Genomic DNA, 25,644 nt, shown 5'->3' with positions numbered 1-25,644 from the left:
ACATCACCCAGTTTAACCTCCTAGCTACACACAGGAAGCACATCACCCAGTTTAACCTCCTAGCTACACACAGGAAGCACATCACCCAGTTTAACCTCCTAGCTACACACAGGAAGCACATCACCCAGTTTAACCTCCTAGCTACACACAGGAAGAACCCAGTTTAATATAAACTGAACTGGTCGACAAATCAATCAATAGCTTCAACCAATCAACCACCCTGATGAAAAAGATACATAAACAATCCATCATACATACATACATACATACATACATGCATACATACATACATACATACATACATACATACATACATACATACATACATACATACATACATACATACATACATACATACATACATACATACATACATACATACATAAAAAGAGTCAACATCAATACATACAACGATCTATCCACATCCAGTATACAGCAGCACAGAGTGAAGGCAGAAAGTGCATCATGGTAGATGTACAGCATGGTAGAAACTCACCCATCCGTTAAGGGTATCCAGCACCTCTCTGCTGTCCAGTGAGCCACATGCTGTCCAGGAAGGAGGAAGGGAAGCAGCAGCAAAAATCAATACGTTACAAAGGACCATCCCAGTCATACCAGTCTAATCTTGACTTCTCGCCCCAAAAGAGAATCTTCGCTAAACGTCGCTGTATTCCTACCACTACAAGCCATTCAGATCCGTGCATCAGTCGGGACTCGGGAGCACCCGGGAGTTAACAACAAGCGCACCCAGAAACTTGAGGAAGCTTGGACGTGGGGATTTGAACGGCTTGTAATAGAGAATGTGGTAACGTTAGTGGATATATATATATATACGACTTAAGTTAGTGATTTTCACAAGGGTGGATTACCTATGCCTAGCAACTTTCAAACGACGTTCAGGTCTGAGATCTGCTAAAACACACACTGTTATACACCTACGAATGCAAAATTAGCTGAAGACAGGGGCAATCTCTGGTAATGGCGAGAAATCATAATAGACCTGTTTCACAGCAGAAATCTTGACCCATTATAGATGGGTAAACAGTTGTAACTAATAATGGTTCCGTTCCATTTAGGTGTGCCAGCATGCACAATGGAACAATGTTATTAGTTACAGCTGTCTTTTTCAACGTCATTGTTAGACGTTGCCTTAGAGTTCATGGTGTAGATAAAAAAAATTATGTTACTTTTCTACCAATCTGTATTAGAGAGTCTCATCAGATACGGTATTACAGCTTGGTTTGGTAACCTGTCTGTACAACTAAAGTCCAAACTGGTCCGTCTGATGCAGACTGCATGGAAGATCATAGGGGTGAAAGGTCACCCATCCCTGCAGTCTATTTTTGAACAGGCTACTTACTCTAAGGCAAGCCAATAGAATTGTCTCAGACCCCTCCCATGCTTTACATGCCGAGTATGAGCTACTGCCCTCTGGGAGGAGGTTTAGAGTTCCACGCTCTAGACTAAATGGGTTTAAAAACTCCTTTATTCCGATCTCAGTTAAACTTTTAAATAGTGCCAGATAAATGGCAATTATCGAATAACTGATAGTTGGTTGTTATATTATCGATATTCGATAACCAATAGGTATACTATTCTAATGCGGTGTTGCCAGACATCCTGCTGTGCAGGTACTTTAGTGTATCTTTTATATTGTTTATCTCCTCTGTGCAGGAGTCAGTTGTGTTGTGTCATGTCTGTATGTATGTGTCTGTGGCTGTAGTGTGGGTGTAAGCCCAAGACAAATTTCCCAGCTGACTCTTGTATACGAGCGCTTGCTCTCAATGATCCTTTGAGATTAAATAAAGATGAATGAATGTCTTTGTCATTGAAACAAACATGCCTGTTCATAACGGAATTTGGCAAATTAAGTATCTCTGATGTAAAGCTGCATATATATATATATATATATATATATATATATGGGTGAACCTAACGTATGACAGGGTGATCTCATACAGGTAGCTTGATTTCTAAAGTAGTCTTGGATCTGAAGTGCTTGTGCCGGTACGGCTGTGTGTATAAAAATAAGCAGCACGACCAAATACGCAGGAGTTTATCTGGCCAAGTGGGTGTACCGTACAGCAGGTTCCAACCAAACAAAACAAGGCCCACACCACAACATATGTTATTATGGCTGGAACTCCACTGACCGTCTATTATTGCAAGTAGAGCTACAGCGCCAAGCTACATTGCCAATTCTCTTGCCAACTATGTGCCCCCAAGAACATTACGATAATTTACTACTGGTTTATTGAAGGTTCCCCACAGCAGCAGAAATACAAATCGGGGATGCAGCCTTTGATAACTACGCACCAAATCTATAGCCTATGGAACACGCTGCCTCTGGACATTAGGGGGCCTCTGCAATCGGCCTCTTAGACCCACACTGGCTCTTACATCCACACTGTGATTATTGTAGTGTAAATGAGAGCTATACTGTACTACATTGCCTGTATTTATGTCTTCTACTATTACCATGCCCATACCTGTACCTCCCCTCCCCCCTCGCCATGCTGCTATGATGTCTGAATTTCCCCAAGGGGATCAATAAAGGAATATCTTATCCATCTTTTGTTTGTTTTTTATCTACTTTTTCTCCCCATTTTCTATTTTTCTCCCATCCCAATTTCGTATGATCCAATTCTACCACCCCCCGTCTCGAAAGTTGTTAGACCATATCTTATCCACCTTATCTTATTTTATTGCACTACTTTTATTCTGTCTAATTTATGCTCATTTATGTTTATTTTACTGCTTTGGGCTGCAATTCTTGTATGAAAGGTTCTATACAAACAACGTTTATTATTACTATTATTACTACAGCAACACTCACCAGCACTGGTCTCCTGGGAAAACCTGAATACCACCACAGGAGAGTTGAGCTCGTCCTCCACCTGTATGAACACACACACACATCAGGCCTCTCGCACAACCAGGGTGTCATGATGGCTCCTATGACCTATATCATGCAAAAGCTATGCCGCTGGTGCTACAGTAACAGCTGTAAGTACAACATGTGTGTCTGTGTGTGTGTCTGTGTCTGTGTGTGTGTCTGTGTGTGTCTGTGTCTGTGTGTGTGTGATGCCCAGCCCTTGTTCGAGCGGTCAAACTGGCCTGCATGGGAGTGGTAAGCCTCGGCCCGTGCATCTCAATGCTATGGAGCAGCCCAATTCCAAACCAACACCCTGGCCTCCTAACCATAGGCGGCTGGTTAGTAGGGAGGATCAGGTGAACACAGGTGACATGACTGCCGAAACAAGTCATTTAGACTCATCGTAATCCTCAGTTCTAGTGCAAAAGGGATGAGGTCTATATTTGGCATTGGGTGTCTTATTTAGGTTGTGTTTCTAATGAATGGCTGTGGACCATGCAACCGGGTCACTGTTGATGTAGCGAGTTGCTGGAAGCCTGTTGGTTAACATGCAGCACATGGACCAAGCTGTGTTTTCTGACCACCTGCCGAGGGGGGGGGGGGTCTCAAATACAGTGTGGTTGAGCTTAAGTGCAGGAAAACAGTCATGAGTCTGGAGACCGCGGAGAGGAAGGGGAGGGAGGGATGAAGGGATAGATGGAGGGATGGAGGGATAGATGGAGGGAGGCAGGCAGGCAGAGGGTTGATCCCACCTACAATAGAGAGTATGAGAGACCCCAGAACGTCCCGCAGTGATGCCCCAGAGATGGGCGGGATCCGCGAGTGAGACGCCTGGAACCAAGGCAACGCAACACTCACTACAATTCAAACTACAGACATACACACACATACACACAGACCACCCATGACTCGCTAGCGAAGTGGTACTCAAAATCAACCTTCTAAACTCCCCCTGCTATGAAATGTAGTGAATTAGTCAATACCATTATTTACAATGTACAATTGAGTTGACGTCAATTAGGCTGCAGCATCTTGATTACAGATGCAGCCATGTACGTATGTCATATTTAACCTAGTCAGTAGGTGTGGTAGAATCTTGCAGCTTTACAGGCCAACACTCGAGATAGATTTAAACTCTTTCATTAATACAGTGAGTTACATCAATCCTTTACGAGACTAAGCTACTACTGCAGGCAGCAGGTGAGGGCAGACTCTGAGTACCATCGCACGGTGTCACTCCGACAAGCCCCGACATTGTGATTGTTCACTGCATCTGGCTCTCAACAACAATACGTTAAGCCAACGGCGCACAGTTGCTGCACAATTCCACTAACCTCCACCAAGTCAGTGAAATTAATGTGCGCAGCATCAGTGCCCCGGGCTGATGCCAGTGAACAAGCCGTTAGTGTGCAGCGCAGAGGGCCGGCTCAGTGGCAGCAGCAGTGAGTTTACCATGGTCAAAGCCTCGAGGAGAGAGATCTCCGTGTGGAGCACGTCCTAAGAGCAGAGATGGCTTGGTCTTTATATCAAGTCCATGTCACCCAGGGTTCCCACAGACATTGCAAAATGAAATTCAAGGACTTTTAAGTACTTTTCCAAGGACCGTTTTTTTTTATTTTCAAGGATGTCACTCGAAGGACTTTTAAATGCTGTTTTTTTAAGCATCTTCTTGGCTTGCTTGCCAGCTAGAGCAAGCTAGAGCATCACACGCAAAGAAATGAGGAAAAGCAGTTGGAGCGAGCGAGACAGCGACTCGTCATTCAATGCGAATGGTTGATTTGAATTTCAAGGACTTTTTAAGCACCTTGTAAATTTTTTTGCTGTTTTCAAGGAATTCCAGGCCTTGACTTTTTTTGGTAAAAAAATCAAGCACTTTAAGCACTTCAAGGACCTTGTGCGAACCCTGTTGTAATGTTTCTAAAAACCAAAGTCAAAGTACCAACAGAAATAATGCAACTGACCATTATTTGTAATCAAATGCCTCGACTTTTCCATAGCTATTCCTTGATGTATAGCATTATTTCCGTGATGAAGACATACGAGTGCATGTTCGAATCTTAAGATTTGTAGAACGTATATTGCTGTTGCACTTAACATTTTACATTTAGTTTTTTAGCCGACGCTTTTATCCAAAGCGACTTACAAGTTGTGTACGACAAGTCAGTAGGAAGGGTACAACTCTATCAGCTGAGTAACAATGTTCATCAAAGTGTTCAGACTTGAGTGCTACAGTGTTGAGTGTATGTTAGTATATTAGAAAGAGTGCATGACAATAAGATGTTAGTGTGTTATTAAAAAAAATCTCATTTCATTCTTCATGATTGAAGAAGTGTGTCTTTAGTCTACCGCGAAAGATTGTCAGGTTTCGGCTGTCCTAACTGTGGTGGGAAGTTCGTTCCACCATTGTGGGGCAAGGACAGAGAATAGGCGCCTTCTGTTTGATGACCCTCCCAGAGCTCAGATAGGAGTAGGTCTGAGGCGGCCAGAAGATGCAGAGCGTAGGGGTCTTTACTATTACATTTGCACTCTGGTTGGATGCCAAACTTATTTTCGTTTTTAATGTCTCAGGTCTTGTTTCAACTAGCTAGAACTATCATTAGGGACTTAAGATGTGTAATCAAAATGTATCAACTGAATTATTATTCATTGATCAAAAGGTCGCTAGATCTACCAGTAGCCCAGCTTAATTTTACTGGTTCAAAATAACGATTCTGAACGACGTTTCCGAAAACATATAACTGAAAAATTATGTATAATTTCAAATACTTTTTCCCAGCAACTTTTTTTTTTATCCACTTTTTCTCCTCTTTTTCAATTTTTCTCCCATCCCAATTCCTCTTGTGCCAATTCTCCCCTTCCCTGTCTTAAACGTTGCTCGCATATGCCCCCCACTGGCCGGTTGTAAGGAGGATAGAAGTCTTGCATCATGTGTCCCCTCCGATACACAAGGAGGCAGCCTGTCACATCTTTTCACCTGCCAGCGCGGACTCTCATTGGCGAGGTGTAACGTGTGGGAGGCTCACACTACCCCCACCATTTCATGTCTCTGCTGTGCAGGCGTCCCCAACCGACCTGTAGGAGTCACTGTCCACAACGTCCAGATTACCACCCATCAACTTCCACCCGCTAACTCTGCCAATTGAGTTAGTATGACGGCCGGCCCGGTGTCTCTTGCGTTGGTGACGAGTGCAATGTCCGCTGCGCCACCCAGCCGCCTTTTTCCCCACAATTTTTTTTTTTATCCACTTTTTCTCCCCATTTTCTATTTTTCTCCCATCCCAATTTCGTATTTCCAATTCTTCCCTCCCCTGTCTTGAACGTTGCTAGACTATGCCTCCCACTGGTCGGCTGTAGTGAGGATAGAAGCCTTGCATCACGTGTCCCCTCCGGTACACGAGGAGGCAGCCTGTCGCATCTTTTCTCTGCAGCAGCTCGAACTCTGTGGCGAGGAGTAACACGTGGGAGGCTCACGCTGCCCTCGATACTTCCTGTTTCCGCCGCACCGGCGTCACCTAACCGACCGGCGTCACCAGTACCTCGGAGCCCACATATCCGAGGACTTGACATGGACCACACACATTGACAGTGTTGTGAAGAAGGCACGACAACGCCTCTACTTCCTCAGGCGCCTAAGGAAGTTCCAAGTCAGTCAGAAGATCCTTAAGAACTTCTACTCATGTACAATAGAGAGCATCCTGACTGGCAACATCACCTCCTGGTTTGGGAATAGCACTGCACAAGACCGAAGCAGACTACAAAGAGTGACACGTTCAGCCGAACGCACAATTGGAGGGGGGGCTTCCAACAAGCGGTGCAGGGGTAAGGCTAAGAGAATAATCAAGGACTCCAGCCACCCGAACAACTGCCTCTTTGAACTGCTGCGGTCAGGCAAGCGATACCGGAGTCTCAAGGCGAGCACAGAAAGACTCAGAAGAAGCTTCTATCCCCAGGCCATCAGGCAGCTCAACGAACAATAAACACTATGCAACAACCATCAAATGCACACAGCACACACATCCACACGCACACACTCACTTTAAACAAACAACACACTGCAGCACCCACTCTCCACACTTTAGATCACCTAAACACACTTTATATTTATTGGTAAAGGATTTGCACTACAACTCGTACACCTTACTGTAAATTGTACCTAAATTGTACCTCATCCCATTTCTGCTTTGCACTATATAGTATTGTATATTAGTACATTGCATAGTATATTGTATGGTAACTCAGTTACTTCTATTCTGCATCGAACATTGTACATATGTCTATACTGAACTCTGTGACCTCTATTTTTACTTCTATTTTTACTTCTATTTTACATGCTATACTATTTTATTTCATACTTATCTTGTCTAGCACAGTCTCTGGAACGTAACAGTAAGAAGCATTTTGTATAAAAGTATTCTGTACTTCTGTATGACAACTATTAAAGAAACTTGAAACTTGAAACTTGAAACCTGTAGGAGTCGCTGTCCACAACGTCCAATCCCCACCCACCGGCTTTCCCACCCTCTAACACTGCCAATTGTGTTAGTATGACGGCCGGCCAAGCCGGTAGCAATGCCGAGAGCTGGGCTCGATACCAGCATCTCCTGCGTTAGTGGCGAGCGCCTTGCCCACTGCGCCACTCAGCCGCCCTTTTCCTCACAACTTTTAAAGTCATTAACGTTTCCAGGTTTTCCATGACAGTAGGAAATGTGTAAAATTTGAAAGACAACAAGGTTGACTGATGAAAGACCACCTACTGATGTTCTTATGGAGGTCAGAGTTTTCAGCTTCTCCAGCAGCTGTTGGCTCTGAGGGGAAACAGACCGAGAGATATGAGACGTCTTTCATAATATCATGGATTATGTAGTGGTTCTAAACCCTTTTCATGGCACATTGATACACGTCAGAAGATCTTTGTTGTTCCATATGATTAAATGCAGAATTCCATAATGGTCTGTACTGTAGTCGAGGAGAACAGTGGAGAAAGTCAAACATAGTCACACTTGTATGTACCATATTCAGGGCTAAACTTGTAGTGCATGAAAATATGCACTAATAATGTAGTGCATATGTTCCTCCTGAGGACCCCTGGAATCCCCTTAAGGACCCCAGGGGGTCCCAGGACCGACACTGAGAACCGCTGCCTGACATAAGGAAGAACCATCCATTCAGCACTAACACCCATTTCTGATATGATATGAGGCCCACCACAATATGAGATGAGGCCCACCACAATATGATATGAGGTCCACCACAATATGAGATGAGGCCCACCACAATATGAGATGAGGCCCACCACAATATGATATGAGGTCCACCACAATATGAGATGAGGCCCACCACAATATGAGATGAGGCCCACCACAATATGAGATGAGGCCCACCACAATATGAGATGAGGCCCACCACAATATGAGATGAGGTCCACCACAATATGAGATGAGGCCCACCACAATATGAGACGAGGCCCACCACAATATGAGATGAGGCCCACCACAATATGAGATGAGGCCCACCACAATATGAGATGAGGTCCAACACAATATGAGACGAGGCCCACCACAATATGAGATGAGGCCCACCACAATATGAGATGAGGCCCACCACAATATGAGATGAGGCCCACCACAATATGAGATGAAGCCCACCACAATATGAGATGAGGTCCACCACAATATGAGATGAGGTCCACCACAATATGAGACGAGGCCCAACACAATATGAGACGAGGACCACCACAATATGAGACAAGGCCCAACACAATATGAGACGAGGCCCACCACAATATGAGAACCACCACAATATGAGATGAGAACCACCACAATATGAGATGAAGCCCACCACAATATGAGATGAAGCCCACCACAATATGAGATGAGGACCAACACAATGAGATGAGGACCACCACAATATGAGATGAAGCCCAACACAATATGAGATGAGGCCCAACACAATATGAGACGAGGACCACCACAATATCAGATGAGGCCCACCATTAATAGATTCTGCCAATCGGATCAAAACCTATTAAAAGTACTTATCATCCAATGTATGGACAGTCGGTGCTGCAGTACTCACCAGGCTGGTGGCGTGTCTGATCTTGTGGATGATGCCGTCGTGGCCGAGGTACTGCAGTGACAGCCAGAGGGGCAAGGCACGCAACTTCTCTACTGCCTGACTGGAGGTCAGCCCTGCAGCCAGAGACTGAGAGAGAGAGAGAGAGAGAGAGAGACAAGTGTTAAACATTTGTTAATATACAAGTATGGTGGTGTGCAGAAACAACAGGAACGTACCAGTGCCGGGTCCTCGTATCTGTAGAGGGTGACGGCGGGCACGGCGGGGAGGCCCAGCCACGGGCCTGGGGTCAGCGTCATGCTGTCACTCTTACAAGCTGCCTGGATGGGGAAATGGTAAATAGACTGCATTTTAGCGCTTTACAACTTATGCCTCACATTCACTCACACATTCACACACCAACGGCGGAGGAGGCAACCATGCAAGGTGCCAACCTGCTCATCGGGTGCAGTTAGGGGTTCAGTGTCTTGCTCAAAGACGCTGCCCAGGAGGCGTCAGAATCTAACCGGTAACCTTCCGATTACCAGACGGCCGCTCTACCAATCTAAACATGCACAGTGCACAGTGCACACCAAGCAAGCTAGCTTGCAAGATGGCATCGCTAGCATTCAACCGCTGGAAATATTCCCATTACTTTGTCAAGAGCAAAGATGACAAGAACATTGTTGTGAACAGTCATTTGTGCGCAGGTACCAAGACTGTGCAAAAAACACAACCTCAAATCTCTTGAAACACCTGCTGCGACAGCAACAACGTGAAGCTTAAAGAAAAACACCCCACCAACGATCAGACCTCCTGAGTATTACCAATATTAAAGGTGCTATAGATAAACATTTTATGTAAGATTTTTTTCTTTTTATAGTAAATCCACAGAGTTTTTAGAAAGGTGCAGGAATAAAAGTCTTCCTTTCCCCCAAAAATAAATATTGATTAATTAATTTATCATTAAAAAAAGTTTGCAGGTCCAAAAAGACCGTAGCCTTTTACAGATCTTGCGGCCCTGGTCGTGGCCGACCAGAAGAGCTCCTATGGGACTTTCACTGTTTCATGCATCTCTGTCAGGAGGGGTTTGTCTCTTGTCCAGCCAAGCTCAAACAAACTCCATTTAGCTTACTAAAGAAGCAATGTGTTTTTATGGGAAAGGTTACATAGTGTAGGTTTAAAGGTGCACTATGCAGTTTGGGGAGAGACATCCGTTTACAGTCGTAGAGCCTGCAATTAGTTTCCATCATATTCAACATGCATGCAATTCTTAGAACTATCTTTTATGTCATCATAAATCAAAACTAAATAATTTTGAGGCACTGTGAACCAAACACAAGCCTATAGGATGCACCTACGTATCGTCCGATAGGGAAAGACACATGTCACATCAAATAGAGGAGTGCATCCCAATGTGTCCTTACCGTTACTGTAGAGGGGACTTGGCCCAGTGCAAGTGTGGCCAGGTTCACCCTGAAAACACACAAAGATAACAATGATGGGAACAGCGTCTACTACCTCACATTTTATGCTTAAAACACAGACCTATTATGGTCTTCTTTTGACACGGGACCCAATACATGATAGATCACTTTAAAAAGGGAAATGCCACCGGTTTTAAAAATTCCCATTGTGTCCCAGGAAGGTCAGTCAGTCAGTATTCGTGAACACGCAACATGCTCTCCTAAAGCAAGAAATCAGAGAGAGAACTCTCCAATCGGTGATGTCACTGGGATGTAAAATCTGGGGCTGCTCCATACACAATGGCACAATCTGACTTTGTGATGCCATAAAATGTTTGTGTGATCTCTTACACTCAAATTATTTGAAATGAAATGTTTCTATTCTTGCAACGCTAGAAGGTCTGAACCAGAATTAACATTTTAAAAAGAGCTCACACCAACATTTTATGGCCTCACAAAGTCAGATCCCCACTCATTGGAGAGAGTCATGAGTGTTCACAAACACTGACTAAACTGTCCTGGGTTATGCATAACATGGTGGTTAAAGTCATCTATCAAACATCTGGCTCACACCTAAAATCATGGTATCACTTTGAGACACAGGACAAATTGATTGATTAAACATCGTCTGTGAACTGTCACTTTAACCCTTTTGGGTGTAAGGTTCTTGGAATGTTCTCCTGGAATTGACCTGTCTCAAAACCCTGCCCCTTTTCTTGATCCTCCAATCACAACTGTCGCTTACCTCGGACAAACCAAGTTTGTCCGAGGTAAGCGACAGTTGTGATTGGAGGATCAAGAAAAGGGGCAGGGTTTTGAGACAGGTCCATATTCTACCTGGAGATTCCAGCTCCCCGTAGCCTTCGGTGGCCACAAGCTATTGTTACATCATCGTCTGCATGTTCAGCTTGCGACATTCTATGTCACATGCGAGATTGTACACATGAATACAGATGTAGAGACCCACCCTTCCACATGCAGCCACATGTTGTACTGCTCACACAGTTCCTTCAGTCGCCCCAGCTTGTCTGTGTGGCCCGCGCCAGGGGTACCTGGGAATTAAAATCAATTCAAATTAATGAATGATCATTGCATGCATTTATAGACACTCAAAAACGCTTTTTACAATGCACCCAACCTTGGGCTAACCTTAATGTTTTCTGGAATAATGCCGAACGCTTTCAAATAAATGTTTTTTTTCCAAATCGCCTCGGATCGAGGCTGCTTCCAGCGAACATACGTCATGCCTTAGTGACCTCCAAGGACATCAAACTCATACAAGCACGAGATATAATCACGAAGGACACACTCTCACCGCTATCATAAGGAATGGATGTTCCAACCCTCAGGGCCACTGACAACTCGTCTGATCAAATGTCCCCGAAAGAGCTCATCAAATCAGCCCATCATGCACTAGCATTAAATGAATAGTACAAACACCATGCCATCTCTTAAGAATATACCGGTAATCTTAACCAGCCAATGGCATGGAAAAAACTATACAAGCCATACACCATCAAATATGCGTACACCTGCTGTTAATCTCAAAGCTATCAAGGTCCAGCCAAAGCAGATCTCCTCTCATGACATAGAACAAGTCCAACAAATTAAATTAGCCCTCCTAAATGTCAGATCACTGAACAATAATATTTTTTTAGTAAATGATCTTATTAAAGAAAATAACTTAGACTGCATCTGCTTAGTAGAGACATGGCTCAATAACGACACCGCTACATCAATAATGATAGAGACCTGCCCACCAGACTAGTTTTCATCAAATACCCAGAAAAAAAAGAGGAGGGGTCGCAGCAATTTTCTCCTCAAAACTTTTGTTTAAAATCACAGAACTAGGTTTAGGTTTAGGTTTACTTTATTTGTTCAAGGGGGACAGTGTACATTAATAAAACATTTTACAAATGTAAATGCACCCAATTTTAGCCAAAAGGCTAATTTCCATTGGCAGTCCCCCTGCCAGAAGGTACAGGCTAAAATCCTGTGTAAAAAAAGGGTTAGCAATAAAAACAGAATCAAATCAAGATAAATACATTAGAATAAAAACACAACAAAAGCACATAGACATAGTAGGGAGACAGGACACAATACAGTCATGGACACAAGGACAGAGCACATCATGACATATTAAGAGACCCAGACATAGACGGACGCACCATATCCACACACACATATACACATACAGACACCTCAGTGTTGACAGTTCTGATTTTCAATGAGCCATTCCCTAACCCTGCACTTGAATGAATGGTATGATGTGGACACTCTAATTGTTTGAGGAATTGAGTTCCATTGGTGGGATGCTCTGTATGAGAAGACGGCCTGGCCAAATACACTTTTTTTTAAAGGGATTGTACAGTCCCCCCTTGAGCAGGTGAGTTCATATCGATGGAATATCTTGCCATTGAACTCAAAACCGATTGTAATCGTAAACTATAATCGTCACAATATACCACCCGCCTAGACAATCACCAATATTTATACAAGAGTTCTCTGAACTGATTTCACTATGTGTTACCAGATACGATAAGGTGATCCTAAATGGAGACATGAACATTAAAACCTATTTCTTTGATCAGGCATTTAAATGAGGGGACATCCTGACACAAATTGTACTTTACCTGCACTTGTCTTACCCTGCCTACTTGTATACACTTCCTATCAAATTCATGTGTCGGTTCTATGCTAATTTTATCTCACTGCCTCCTGTGCACTGTCATTTAAGCGCTGCTCTGTTGTAATTCAAAACTGATTAAGAGCGATGCACTGCTCTGTTATATTTTTATTGAACTATTTTATCACACTTTTTACTTTTCACTGATGCACTGCTCTGTTGTATGTCCGTTCTATTTTATTATTTTTAGCCTATTTTTAAACTGAATCAAACCGCACTTTTCTTTTTTACTCTGTCTATTCTATTTTTATTATTTGTATTACTGAATGAAACTGTAAACAGAGAGCCTATTGGGATGCTAGATCCTAATGTGAAACACTGTAATTTAGTCTATTCTATTTTGATTATTTGTATTACTGAATGAAACTGTAAACAGAGAGCCTATTGGGATGGATGCTAGATCCTAATGTGAAACACTGATTTACCTTACCTTGCTACCTCTCTATCTTTTTTTAATCTTTTTTATGCTCGCTTATGCCTGTATTTTCCACTGTTGTGAAGCACTTTGAACTGCAACTTCTTTATGAAAAGTGCTATACAAATAAAGTGATTATTATTATTACGCAGGCTCAATGGCTGCCATATACTGGCACCAGGCACACGCAACACAATGGCTGAAAGGCTCCGGAGACAGGGATTGATACCAGATGTCCTTGATGTCAGAGACCTAATAATCTTAATAAACCGTTGGTGATCTTGACAAATAATTTGTTCAAAATCAAATACATACTGTGCGACATGGCCGAGCTCTCGAGCAACAGAAGACATTGCTATGTTTTATGTCAAACCCTGCCGCTCTTTTCTTGATCCTCCAATCACAACTGTTGGCACATTGTGATTGGAGGATGTATTTGGTGAGTGTTGATGGTGTGATCTTCTGACCTGCGTTGGCGATCAGCAGCAGTGGGACCTTCCCAGTCTCCACATCCTCTTTGATCAGCTTGTCCAACAAGGCAACATCCTGATGGGGAAACACAGCAAGTCAGTAAGTAAGGCTTTGAGTAAGAGTGTAAGTGAGTGAGTGAGTGAGTGACTGTTTATATGAGTGAGTAATTAAGTGAATGAGTGAGCAAGCGAGCAATTGAGTGTGTGTTTATATGAGTGAGTGAGTGAGTGAGTGAGTGAGTGATTGAGTGATTGAGTGAGTGAGTGAGTGAGTGAGTGAGTGAGTGAGTGAGTGAGTGAGTGAGTGAGTGAGTGAGTGAATGAGTAAGTGACTGAGTGATTGACTGACTGACTGAGTGAGTGAGTGAACAAGGGGATAAGCAAGTGAGTGTTTGAGTGAGTGTTTGAGTGAGTGTTTGAGTGAGTGAGTGAGTGAGTGAGTGAGTGAGTGAGTGAGTGAGTGAGTGAGTGAGTGAGTGAGTGAGTGAGTGAACAAGGGGATAAGCAAGTGAGTGAGTGAGTGAGTGAGTGAGTGAAAAATCACTATCTTTGTAAAAATCCATCATAACCTTCCAACATGAAGACATATAGTATAACAGAAGCTCCTCATCATAACCTTCCAATATAAAGACATATACCGTAATTCCTCTAATAGTAACCGGGTCTCAATTACAAGCCGGGTCTCTATTAATGGCCGGGTGCGCTCTTGAGCTAAGCAATTATAAGCCGACCTCCTAATACAAGCCGGGTTACTAATATACTGAGCTGCATACTGAGCTAGTTACTTGATTTCACTTTGAAAACGTTGAAATTACCAGTGACCACCTGTAATTGCACTGTTTACTATTTCATACAGTACTTGGTTTCAATAAATGAACCCAGTACATTTTACTGGGTTCAAACTGACACAAAATGTTGATTTATTCATTATGATCCGTTTGAAAATTAGAAATATAGGCCTCTCTCTTATACATGCCTCCTCCTAATACAAGCCTGGTACCCGCTACAGTTGAAACAAATACAAGCCGGGGTTACTATTAGAGGAATTACGGTAGTATAACAGAAGCTCCTCTGACCGTCTGACCAGAAAGTGACAAAGATGTCTGGTCAGACTTACATTAAATACATAATCGACATGACGTACATAAGATACCCAGATATGACAAGAAAGGTAAACAAAAATGCCCTAGTGAGAGAAATGAAAACAAATAATGGGTCTATGGCTTTGTTATGTCTTCACACAAAGACCTGGAGAGGAAAAGAACCTTGGACCTCTCCTATATCCTGGCCCTTTGGCTGTTGTTTTAAGAGACTGTTAAGACTGTCGTCCAGTGTCTTTATACTAGTTGATCATATTAACTAGTCAAGGCTATCAACATAGAATATGTATTTTAACACATGACATGTGTTAACATATGACATGATAATATTTTCCCATCACAAGATATAGAACAGAAGAAGCTCCTCATCATAACCTTCCAATATCAAGACACATAGTACAGAAGAAGCTCCTCAGTAAGTGTGTCAAACGCAGGCTTGGCGTTTCCTACCATTTGGTGCTGGGATCCAAACATGGTGTTACACGGGACTGTGCACAGACTGGAAAGAGGCAGGCCAAGCTAGAGAAAAGAGAACATACTCTGTCAATACAATTTGAAATTGGTGATGTCACAAGGGGGACATAACTCTTGGGTGTGGGGGGGGTCAGGGAGGGAAGGAAATCATTCATTTAAAGTTTGGTGTGTTGCTACACTCTAGCTCGTTTTATACAAGGGAGGAAAGAACATGTTCCACAGATTCAAGGAAGTCATACAAAACTGTTGACAAGACAGAAAAGATGTCCCCTTTCCCTACTAGCCGAGTTACTGCTGGAAGGCAGCAAGCAGCATGTACAGTAAGCACGTCCGTCAGTCAGTCCGTCTGTCTGTTCCATCTGCCCCACTCAGTCCCAACCTTCCTACCTGGCTGCAGAGGTGCTGTCCCAGGCCGGGCCTGGAGGAGGCGCTCTGGTAGATGACGGGCTGCATGGAGCTGAGGACGGCGTAGCCCTCTGAGGCGTACTCCTCGTAGCGGGCGTTGATCACCAGCCGACACACCTTCACCAGGCCCTCCCTGTCGTCCTCGTGGAAGTAGGCTGAGCCGCTCTCGTACCTGGAGGAGTTACAATGGTTCGGTCATGCGTCAAGTACGGCGTGGTGGAACGACTGAGATCCCAATCGATTACTCACAGATTATTAATGCTGACATTTTGACGACAGCTTTATTCAGTTTGATAATTTTCTATTCTTCAGATTTTTTTTATACAAGAAACACTTGAGGTATTTTGAAAGTGTAACATAGATGTAGAAATGTGACAGGATGAATGAATGAGTATTGCATTTATATAGCACTTTTCTAGACACACTAGCGCTTTTTACAATGTAGGAAATTGCCTCCTTCACCACCACTGTGTAGCACCCAACCTTGGGCTACGCAGCCTCAATGGCTGCCATACACTGGCACCAGGCACACATCACACTACACAATGGTTGAAAGGCTCAGGAAACAGGGATTGATATCAGCTAATTAAGGGGGAGGGGGGGGGTGTTTAGGTGGCCTTGATGTCAGAGACCTCATTGGGAATTTGGCCAGGAACGTCGGGGGAACCCCCTACTCTTTGCGATAGGCGCTCTGGGTTATTTAACGACCAAATTCAGTTGGTTAATGTCTCTTCCGACAACGGACTGACCGATTCATTCATCAATATTTGTATGTGATGTTGCCACCGTCATTTATCAACATGTTTATAAATGAATTAAATAAACATAAACATACAGTGCGTTTTACAGATTGACACATTTGTACTGATGTGTCACAATTAGTTCTTTATTTTACAATGTTTTATTTTAAAGTGCAGCAAGTCTAAGCATGAAGTAGGACTATTAAAGGGGCACTTCATATTCAAACTCATTAACTCGCAATAACGGGCAGCTACTTGAAGAGTAAGAGTGTTGTGTTAGAGGAGCTACCTGAAGAGTCAGAGTGTGGTGTTAGAGGAGCTACCTGAAGAGTCAGTGTTAGAGGAGCTACCTGAAGAGTCAGAGTGTGGTGTTAGAGGAGCTACCTGAAGAGTCAGAGTGTGGTGTTAGAGGAGCTACCTGAAGAGTCAGAGTGTTAGAGGAGCTACCTGAGGAGTCAGAGTGTTAGAGGAGCTACCCGAGGAGTCAGAGTGTGGTGTTAGAGGAGCTACCTGAAGAGTCAGAGTGTGGTGTTAGAGGAGCTACCTGAAGAGTCAGAATGTGGTGTTAGAGGAGCTACCTGAGGAGTCAGAGTGTTAGAGGAGCTACCTGAAGAGTCAGAGTGTGGTGTTAGAGGAACTACCTGAAGAGTCAGAGTGTGGTGTTAGAGGAGCTACCTGAAGAGTCAGAGTGTGGTGTTAGAGGAGCTACCTGAAGAGTCAGAGTGTTAGAGGAGCTACCTGAAGAGTCAGAGTGTGGTGTTAGAGGAGCTACCTGAGGAGTCAGAGTGTTAGAGGAGCTACCTGAGGAGTCAGAGTGTTGTGTTAGAGGAGCTACCTGAGGAGTCAGAGTGTTGTGTTAGAGGAGCTACCTGAAGAGTCAGAGTGTGGTGTTAGAGGAGCTACCTGAAGAGTCAGAGTGTTAGAGGAGCTACCTGAGGAGTCAGAGTGTTGTGTTAGAGGAGCTACCTGAAGAGTCAGAGTGTGGTGTTAGAGGAGCTACCTGAGGAGTCAGAGTGTTAGAGGAGCTACCTGAAGAGTCAGAGTGTTAGAGGAGCTACCTGAAGAGTCAGAGTGTTAGAGGAGCTACCTGAAGAGTCAGAGTGTGGTGTTAGAGGAGCTACCTGAAGAGTCAGAGTGTGGTGTTAGAGGAGCTACCTGAAGAGTCAGAGTGTTAGAGGAGCTACCTGAAGAGTCAGAGTGTGGTGTTAGAGGAGCTACCTGAAGAGTCAGAGTGTGGTGTTAGAGGAGCTACCTGAAGAGTCAGAGTGTGGTGTTAGAGGAGCTACCTGAAGAGTCAGAGTGTGGTGTTAGAGGAGCTACCTGAGGAGTCAGAGTGTTAGAGGAGCTACCTGAAGAGTCAGAGTGTGGTGTTAGAGGAGCTACCTGAAGAGTCAGAGTGTGGTGTTAGAGGAGCTACCTGAAGAGTCAGAGTGTGGTGTTAGAGGAGCTACCTGAGGAGTCAGAGTGTGGTGTTAGAGGAGCTACCTGAAGAGTCAGAGTGTGGTGTTAGAGGAGCTACCTGAGGAGTCAGAGTGTTAGAGGAGCTACCTGAGGAGTCAGAGTGTGGTGTTAGAGGAGCTACCTGAAGAGTCAGAGTGTTAGAGGAGCTACCTGAAGAGTCAGAGTGTGGTGTTAGAGGAGCTACCTGAAGAGTCAGAGTGTGGTGTTAGAGGAGCTACCTGAAGAGTCAGAGTGTGGTGTTAGAGGAGCTACCTGAGGAGTCAGAGTGTGGTGTTAGAGGAGCTACCTGAAGAGTCAGAGTGTTAGAGGAGCTACCTGAAGAGTCAGAGTGTGGTGTTAGAGGAGCTACCTGAAGAGTCAGAGTGTGGTGTTAGAGGAGCTACCTGAAGAGTCAGAGTGTGGTGTTAGAGGAGCTACCTGAAGAGTCAGAGTGTGGTGTTAGAGGAGCTACCTGAAGAGTCAGAGTGTGGTGTTAGAGGAGCTACCTGAGGAGTCAGAGTGTGGTGTTAGAGGAGCTACCTGAAGAGTCAGAGTGTTAGAGGAGCTACCTGAAGAGTCAGAGTGTTGTGTTAGAGGAGCTACCTGAAGAGTCAGAGTGTGGTGTTAGAGGAGCTACCTGAAGAGTCAGAGTGTGGTGTTAGAGGAGCTACCTGAAGAGTCAGAGTGTTGTGTTAGAGGAGCTACCTGAGGAGTCAGAGTGTTAGAGGAGCTACCTGAAGAGTCAGAGTGTGGTGTTAGAGGAGCTACCTGAAGAGTCAGAGTGTTAGAGGAGCTACCTGAAGAGTCAGAGTGTTAGAGGAGCTACCTGAAGAGTCAGAGTGTTAGAGGAGCTACCTGAAGAGTCAGAGTGTGGTGTTAGAGGAACTACGTAACCTGAAGAGTCAGAGTGTTAGAGGAACTACCTGAAGAGTCAGAGTGTGGTGTTAGAGGAACTACCTGAAGAGTCAGAGTGTTGTGTTAGAGGAGCTACCTGAAGAGTCAGAGTGTGGTGTTAGAGGAGCTACCTGAAGAGTCAGAGTGTGGTGTTAGAGGAGCTACCTGAAGAGTCAGAGTGTTGTGTTAGAGGAGCTACCTGAAGAGTCAGAGTGTGGTGTTAGAGGAGCTACCTGAAGAGTCAGAGTGTGGTGTTAGAGGAGCTACCTGAAGAGTCAGAGTGTGGTGTTAGAGGAGCTACCTGAGGAGTCAGAGTGTTAGAGGAGCTACCTGAGGAGTCAGAGTGTGGTGTTAGAGGAGCTACCTGAAGAGTCAGAGTGTGGTGTTAGAGGAGCTACCTGAAGAGTCAGAGTGTTGTGTTAGAGGAGCTACCTGAGGAGTCAGAGTGTTAGAGGAACTACCTGAAGAGTCAGAGTGTGGTGTTAGAGCTACCTAAAGAGTCAGAGTGTGGTGTTAGAGGAGCTACCTGAAGAGTCAGAGTGTTAGAGGAGCTACCTGAAGAGTCAGAGTGTTAGAGGAGCTACCTGAAGAGTCAGAGTGTGGTGTTAGAGGAGCTACCTGAAGAGTCAGAGTGTGGTGTTAGAGGAGCTACCTGAAGAGTCAGAGTGTGGTGTTAGAGGAGCTACCTGAAGAGTCAGAGTGTGGTGTTAGAGGAGCTACCTGAAGAGTCAGAGTGTGGTGTTAGAGGAGCTACCTGAAGAGTCTGCAGAGCCAGAGTGTGGTGTTAGAGGAGCTACCTGAAGAGTCTGCAGAGCCAGAGTGTGGTGTTAGAGGAGCTACCTGAAGAGTCTGCAGAGCCAGAGCGTGGTGTCAGAGAGGATGCGTGTGGTCAGCTTCCTGAGTCTGTCTCTGTCCAGTACTGAGATGTAGGCAGCCAGGCTGTGGCCCAGCAGTGCCATGTGGCCTTGCTCGCCCACATTCTGCATCCTGCTGAGGACACACAGAAAAATAAAAACACCATTTATTTTTATTTGTATACTTTTGCAGTGGTTCAGGAGGTAGAGCTGTCGTCTGATCATCTGAAGGGTTCTGGTTCATTTCTGGCTCCTCCAGACTTTATGCTGAAGTGTCCTTGAGCAAGACTGTGCGTGTGAGTGACAGGGTTCCCACAGACATTGCAAAATGAAATTCAAGTACTTTCCTAAGCACTATTTTTCATTTTAAAAGGGGCATTTAAAAGGATACACTTCACTTTTAAATGCAGTTTATAGAAAAAAAATATGATCCAATATTTATGGCTTAAAACCTATTTCTGACAATTAGTTACACTTTAGATTATATTTCTTGATTCAGAACAATTTTATCATGGATGAACAAAACTTTCAATGCGAATGGTTGATTTGAATTTCAATTAATCTACACCTCACGCACAGTCACCCGCTCTGTTAAAATAGTCAACGACCCCTCTTACCCAGCACACCACTTATTCCAGCACATGCCCTCAGGTCGCTACAGGTCCATCCTAACCAGACACACACGCTTCACAAACAGTTTTTTCCCCACAGCAGTCCGAACACTGAACACCCTGGCCTGCCCCCCTTTGCACAGACGGGCAAGCATCTGTCACTGACTGACACTGTTACCGTGACTGTCCTATATGTATTTTGTATATATGTATTTATTGTGGGATTGGGAGGTGGGAGGGGGGCGTTTTTGACGTTTTTGATGTTTGATGTCTGTTTCATGTTTGATGTAACCAGTGCTTAACATCTGTACCGAAAACAATTACCACCAACCATTGTTGTGTGGCATTAAAGTATCTTGTATCTTGTAATTACTTTTTAAGCACCTTGTTAAAAAATTTGCTGTTTTCAAGGAATTCCAGGCCTTGACTTTTTATTTAATTTTTTATCAAGCACTTTAAGCACTTCAAGGACCTTGTGCGAACCCTGGAGTGGGTGAATGGGTGAATGTGAGATATGCTGCTTTGTCATTAGAGATATTTCCCCTGTGATATCAAGGCCTATGACTAAGAAAAGCAAGAAGCACTTACAGTAGTAATCAGACATAGAACAGTATTTGTATGTATCCCTTATCTGGATTGAACAACTAGTATGTTCATTCATATATGGAGGTATATACAAATAATTCTCACTAGTTGTGAATAAGTGAGTGTTGACACAATATGTATGTTGAATGAAAATGTATCCAATTTAAAAATCATATTTTATGAAGCCTTGGTCTAGAATTCCACGGCACACTTGATCTTGCTCAACGGCACAGAAAAACCACAGCAAGAAAAGCAAACATTATGAGAAATGCGCTCAGTCTTGCAAGCTAGCCTAGCTCAGCACAAATTACTGGAAGTGGATACGGAAAGTGGATAGGGATCAGCTAGCCTAGGCGTCAGCCAAAAACATCTCTCCCACAGTTTTGAGCTAGGCTAGCTAATCCGTATCTGCTTCCATTCATTTGTTCTAAACTAGGAAAACTTGCAGCCGGATAGCTTTCTACTGAACGCATAGAGAAATAAGATAAGATATTCCTTCATTGATCCCCTTGGGGAAATTCAGGCATCATTTGGCATGATTCAGGCCAAATTCAGGCATCATGTGGGAGGGGAGGTATAGGTATGGGCATGGAAATACATAAATATAGGCAATATAATTATAGTAAAGAAAAAAATAAGCAGTGTAAACAATATAATTAACTCTGAATATAAGAATATGAGAAAGTGAACAGTGTAATCAAAGGTGCAGATGAGGGTCTGTAAGCCCCATCAGTTATATTATACGTTACAATAAATATGGGCAATAAAACACTTAGAAGCAAGAAGGAAGGAGGGGATTGGTATCCATCTTCTTGTCTGACTCTGGAGAAGAGGGTGAGCACATTTTCCATTATGTTGGTAATTGAGATGTAATCGTGATAACAGGCTGTACTGTACAAATAAACTTGACTTGAATGTATTATGACTCGGACTAGTCCTCACAAGTACACTACATATACACACAAACACATGCACAAACACTAAGTCAGGTCACAAACTAAGGACTTGGAACCCTGAGACTGTGTTTGAGCCGTCTAAACACTCCCCTATTGTCTCGCTTTTGTTGAACCCTGGCCCTAAACATTGTCTGGCATGATCTTGATGAGTACAGGACCTTATTTCACGGATGGTTTTAGTATCGAGAAACTTAATACTGTGCTGCCTCCTCTCACCAGGCTCCAATACAATCCAATGCGATAAGTGTTTTAGCCGCCAAAAACATTGGTACATGTCCTTTTCCAAAACAGGAAGCTCACAGTATAATCAGACGTGTCTTGACTCTTCACATGTTCTACTGAGGAAATGGTTGCAAACCACACATCTTATCAAGGGTTATGATGAGTTTCATAGATAACTTAGATAACACAGATATAGCACAAGGCCTATGGATCTCATTATAATGGTCAATACAATGTGTGGTTGGCAACTGTTTCCTCAGTAGAGCATATGAAGACACATCTGATTATACTGTGAGCTTCTCAAGTTTCTCAATACTAAATCCATCAGTGAAATGATGGCCTGTACGCATCAAGACCATGCCAGATGATGTTAAAATAGACCTGGGTAAAAGAAAATAAAAAAAATAAGTGAACCAGTCCTTTAACACATTGGTTGCCAGCAGGGGGTGCGCAATTTATCGCTTGTATGCCAGCGCTTTAGTCAATGAGAGGACGGGATATTTGCGAACGCATAAACTATATCTTAAATGATGGCTATGTGTCTAATACAACCGTCGCTTATCAATGACTTGCTTGCAGTCAACATGTACGAAACGGATTGTTTTTTTCATAGGTACATTTCCGTTTATACCGTTTTGAATAAGAGTATAGTTTTGAAGATTTCTAGTGATTCCAGAAAAATCCGCGAAAATAAACGCTTGATTATTGATAGTATATGTGTACTTATGCACTCTAGAGAAGCGGGCTGAAAAATCGATTATCTATGCCCTGCCTGGCGCTAACGTTACGCACACACACATACACATATGAGACACGTTGTGAACGCTGTGGAAAAAAAACTCTGAGTGATTACCCGAAGACTGGTAAAATAAAGTCCTTACCTCACATCAGATCAGATGTTCTGCAAAAAGATTAATCCAATTCCTGATCGCCATTCCAAATATCCATCGCGTTTATTGATCCAACGTTATACCTCGAAACAGATAATCCAAAGCTGCTTTCGGTTGCCTCAATGAATGCAATAGTCTCAGGTTACTAGGGATGGGTACCTTTCACATTTGAACCGATACCAGTACCGGTACCTGTGAATCGATACCAGTACCCAACGGTACCTTTTTTTCTGTACTTTAGTCTCAAGAAATTTAATTTACCTACCTCAGTCGTAAAAAAAAAATCCAAACTTCAAATAACTACAATTTCGACAGTTTTCGGCTTGCCATTGCTCCGACTGCTTTGTTGTTGAATCAAGTCAAATCCTAGGTAAGCATATATTGTGCGTGTGAACGTTGACATGAAAAGAAAAAAGTTTAAAAAAAAAAAAAAAAAGGTAAAAAAGAAAATCAATAAAAAAGATTTTTTTTTATTTTTTTTTCGGTTTCTCACTTGATTCTATACTCGGTAGTACCGACATGTTTCGGTTCGGTACCTCAAAAGTACCGAATTCGGTACCCATCCCTACAGGTTACATGGCTCAGAAGTCAAATGTGGAGCCCGGAGTTTTTTTTTTCTCATGCATTTCCATTCCAATGGGTGCAATACCATCCGGGAGACGATAGGGGGCGGTATTTGCCCTTTTCAAGCTCAGAGCCAGTCCCAATGATAACGTGAGGCTGGATGGATGAAAAATGAATGGATATCGCAAATAAAATAAATAACGATTAAATAACGAGATTTCTCGTCATTGGCACTCAACGCATGGCGGCCAACAACGAGATTTCTCGTCGTTGGCACCCAATGTGTTAAATGATGAAAACGAAAAACAATATAGCATGGCCTTGATATGGGATGTGTGTGAGATTATGGGCATGATAAAAAAAATCAGCTTGAATTTTTGGTTGGGTGTTCCTTTAAGCAGAGTTCCCACACCCAGATGAGGTTTAAATCTTAGTATTGCTAACAACAGGTCTGAACAGTCAGATGCTGCAATATAATTAGTGCAAGAACGTCGAGGCATTTGGGCAACATTGCCCCACAATGCTGTTCACCGTCTCAACACCTAAAAGCAACATTGTGAACATTCCAGTACTCATGGCTTTAGTACCTTGCGGGATTGTGAAAAACATTATCCAAACATGAACCCTTTGAGAAATATGTGTGTGTGTGTGTGTATGTGTGTGTGTGTGTGTGTGTGTGTGCCAAGCCTTAGTGAGATTTACCGGTGGCTTGGATTATCTTCATCTTCCTCTTCGTCTTCATGCATAAGGCTCTGCACCAGCTGCAGTATATTGGCAACATCCTGTCCACTGGAGAGAATGGGGGAAAAAAACCATAGATATAGAATAATGAATAGATGGGTAAATGAGTGCCCTTCTTCCCTGGATTCACGCAACAACCTAGGAAAATACCAAAAACTACAATGCAATTCTCCTACTTTAGAAGTATAGTCGATCTAGCCAACACCAGATTATAGCTCGTATCATATAACTCCATTGTTGTCAAAAAAGGGTCTGAGCATAGAGTACAATGGGAATGTGTGACTTCCTGGTCAAGAGCTCCTGAGGGTAGGAAGAGTATCGAGAGTAGAAGAAAGGCATTGTAGGTTTGTCATGTCGTAGACAATGTTGACAACAAGGATCAGGTGTAGGCCTTCAGGTGCAAGCCTTCTGGAATGTTTTCTCAGCATTCCATCTTAGAATCTCAGTAGCTTTCACTGGCTAGCTACATTATTATAATGTTCTGTTGTCACAATTCTAAGTCAATATTTATATACAAGGTATTTCTGCTAGTAGTGATCATGAAAACAGCCCGTTCTCATCCAAGTGTACTGAAGCAATTCAATCATTCCTTTTTCACAGCCCAAATAACCTTGAGGCATCTTTTTTCACTTGCTCCATCAGCCTTAAAAGCCCGTCAACTATCAATAGTGGCTTCATTCGATATCTGGGGGGGGGGTCATTGGGAAGGTTTGTCAATGGTGTCTGTCCATAGATACCACCTTGGGACGGCAGCTGGCCTGCTAAAGCCTGACTGGAGATCATACTTGGCTATGAGCAGAAAAGGTAAGGGACGTGTATGTGCTCAAGGTTTCCTCCTCTTATTCAAATTCCTCCTCTATGGTTTTACTGACAGCCTTCTGAAAATTATGAACCCTAATATGTCATGATGTAAAACAGATTTGCATCGTTCCACCAACACTGGGGGGACAAAAGTTTTAACCGTGCGCTTTCCTCACATACTAAGAAATACAATAAATAAAAACAAGAAGTTGCAATAGTGTTGCAAAATGTTTTATTAAATAGAAGACTAGAACGACACTTAAATGCCACCAAGCATGTTGTGAGAAAAACCTGCGTGTGTGTAAAACTCACCTTCCTTGCAGTGGTCCTGGGATACTGCTCCTACTGTAGCGCCGTCTCTCTGTCCCCGCCTCGGACTCTCTGGACACACACACACACACACA

The 25,644-nt window shown here is 43.4% G+C and overlaps 1 protein-coding gene across 2 annotated transcripts in view; it reads right to left on the bottom strand.

Moving 5' to 3' along the window:
- The window catches only part of pdxdc1 (pyridoxal-dependent decarboxylase domain containing 1), a 59,013-nt gene that overhangs the window by 19,554 nt on the left and 13,815 nt on the right, over positions 1-25,644 (bottom strand). The window contains exons 3-15 of one of the 2 annotated variants that reach the window (XM_084328659.1): positions 25,553-25,621; positions 24,401-24,487; positions 19,857-20,006; positions 15,925-16,114; positions 15,514-15,582; positions 13,961-14,039; positions 11,360-11,444; positions 10,354-10,402; positions 9,166-9,267; positions 8,951-9,076; positions 7,630-7,680; positions 2,837-2,897; positions 497-546 (exon numbers count right to left, since the gene is read on the bottom strand). In XM_084328659.1, coding sequence (XP_084184785.1) covers positions 497-546; positions 2,837-2,897; positions 7,630-7,680; positions 8,951-9,076; positions 9,166-9,267; positions 10,354-10,402; positions 11,360-11,444; positions 13,961-14,039; positions 15,514-15,582; positions 15,925-16,114; positions 19,857-20,006; positions 24,401-24,487; positions 25,553-25,621 — 1,168 coding nt within the window. The remainder of the gene's footprint in view (positions 1-496; positions 547-2,836; positions 2,898-7,629; positions 7,681-8,950; positions 9,077-9,165; positions 9,268-10,353; positions 10,403-11,359; positions 11,445-13,960; positions 14,040-15,513; positions 15,583-15,924; positions 16,115-19,856; positions 20,007-24,400; positions 24,488-25,552; positions 25,622-25,644) is intronic. The other variant, XM_084328660.1, reaches the window with a different exon arrangement.

The sequence above is a fragment of the Notolepis coatsorum genome (genome assembly GCF_963971535.1).
Source record: "Notolepis coatsorum genome assembly, chromosome: 14".
NCBI lineage: Eukaryota > Metazoa > Chordata > Actinopteri > Aulopiformes > Paralepididae > Notolepis > Notolepis coatsorum.
The sequence above is the reverse complement of the archived record's forward strand: the minus strand, read 5'-3'. Positions and strand labels throughout refer to the sequence as shown.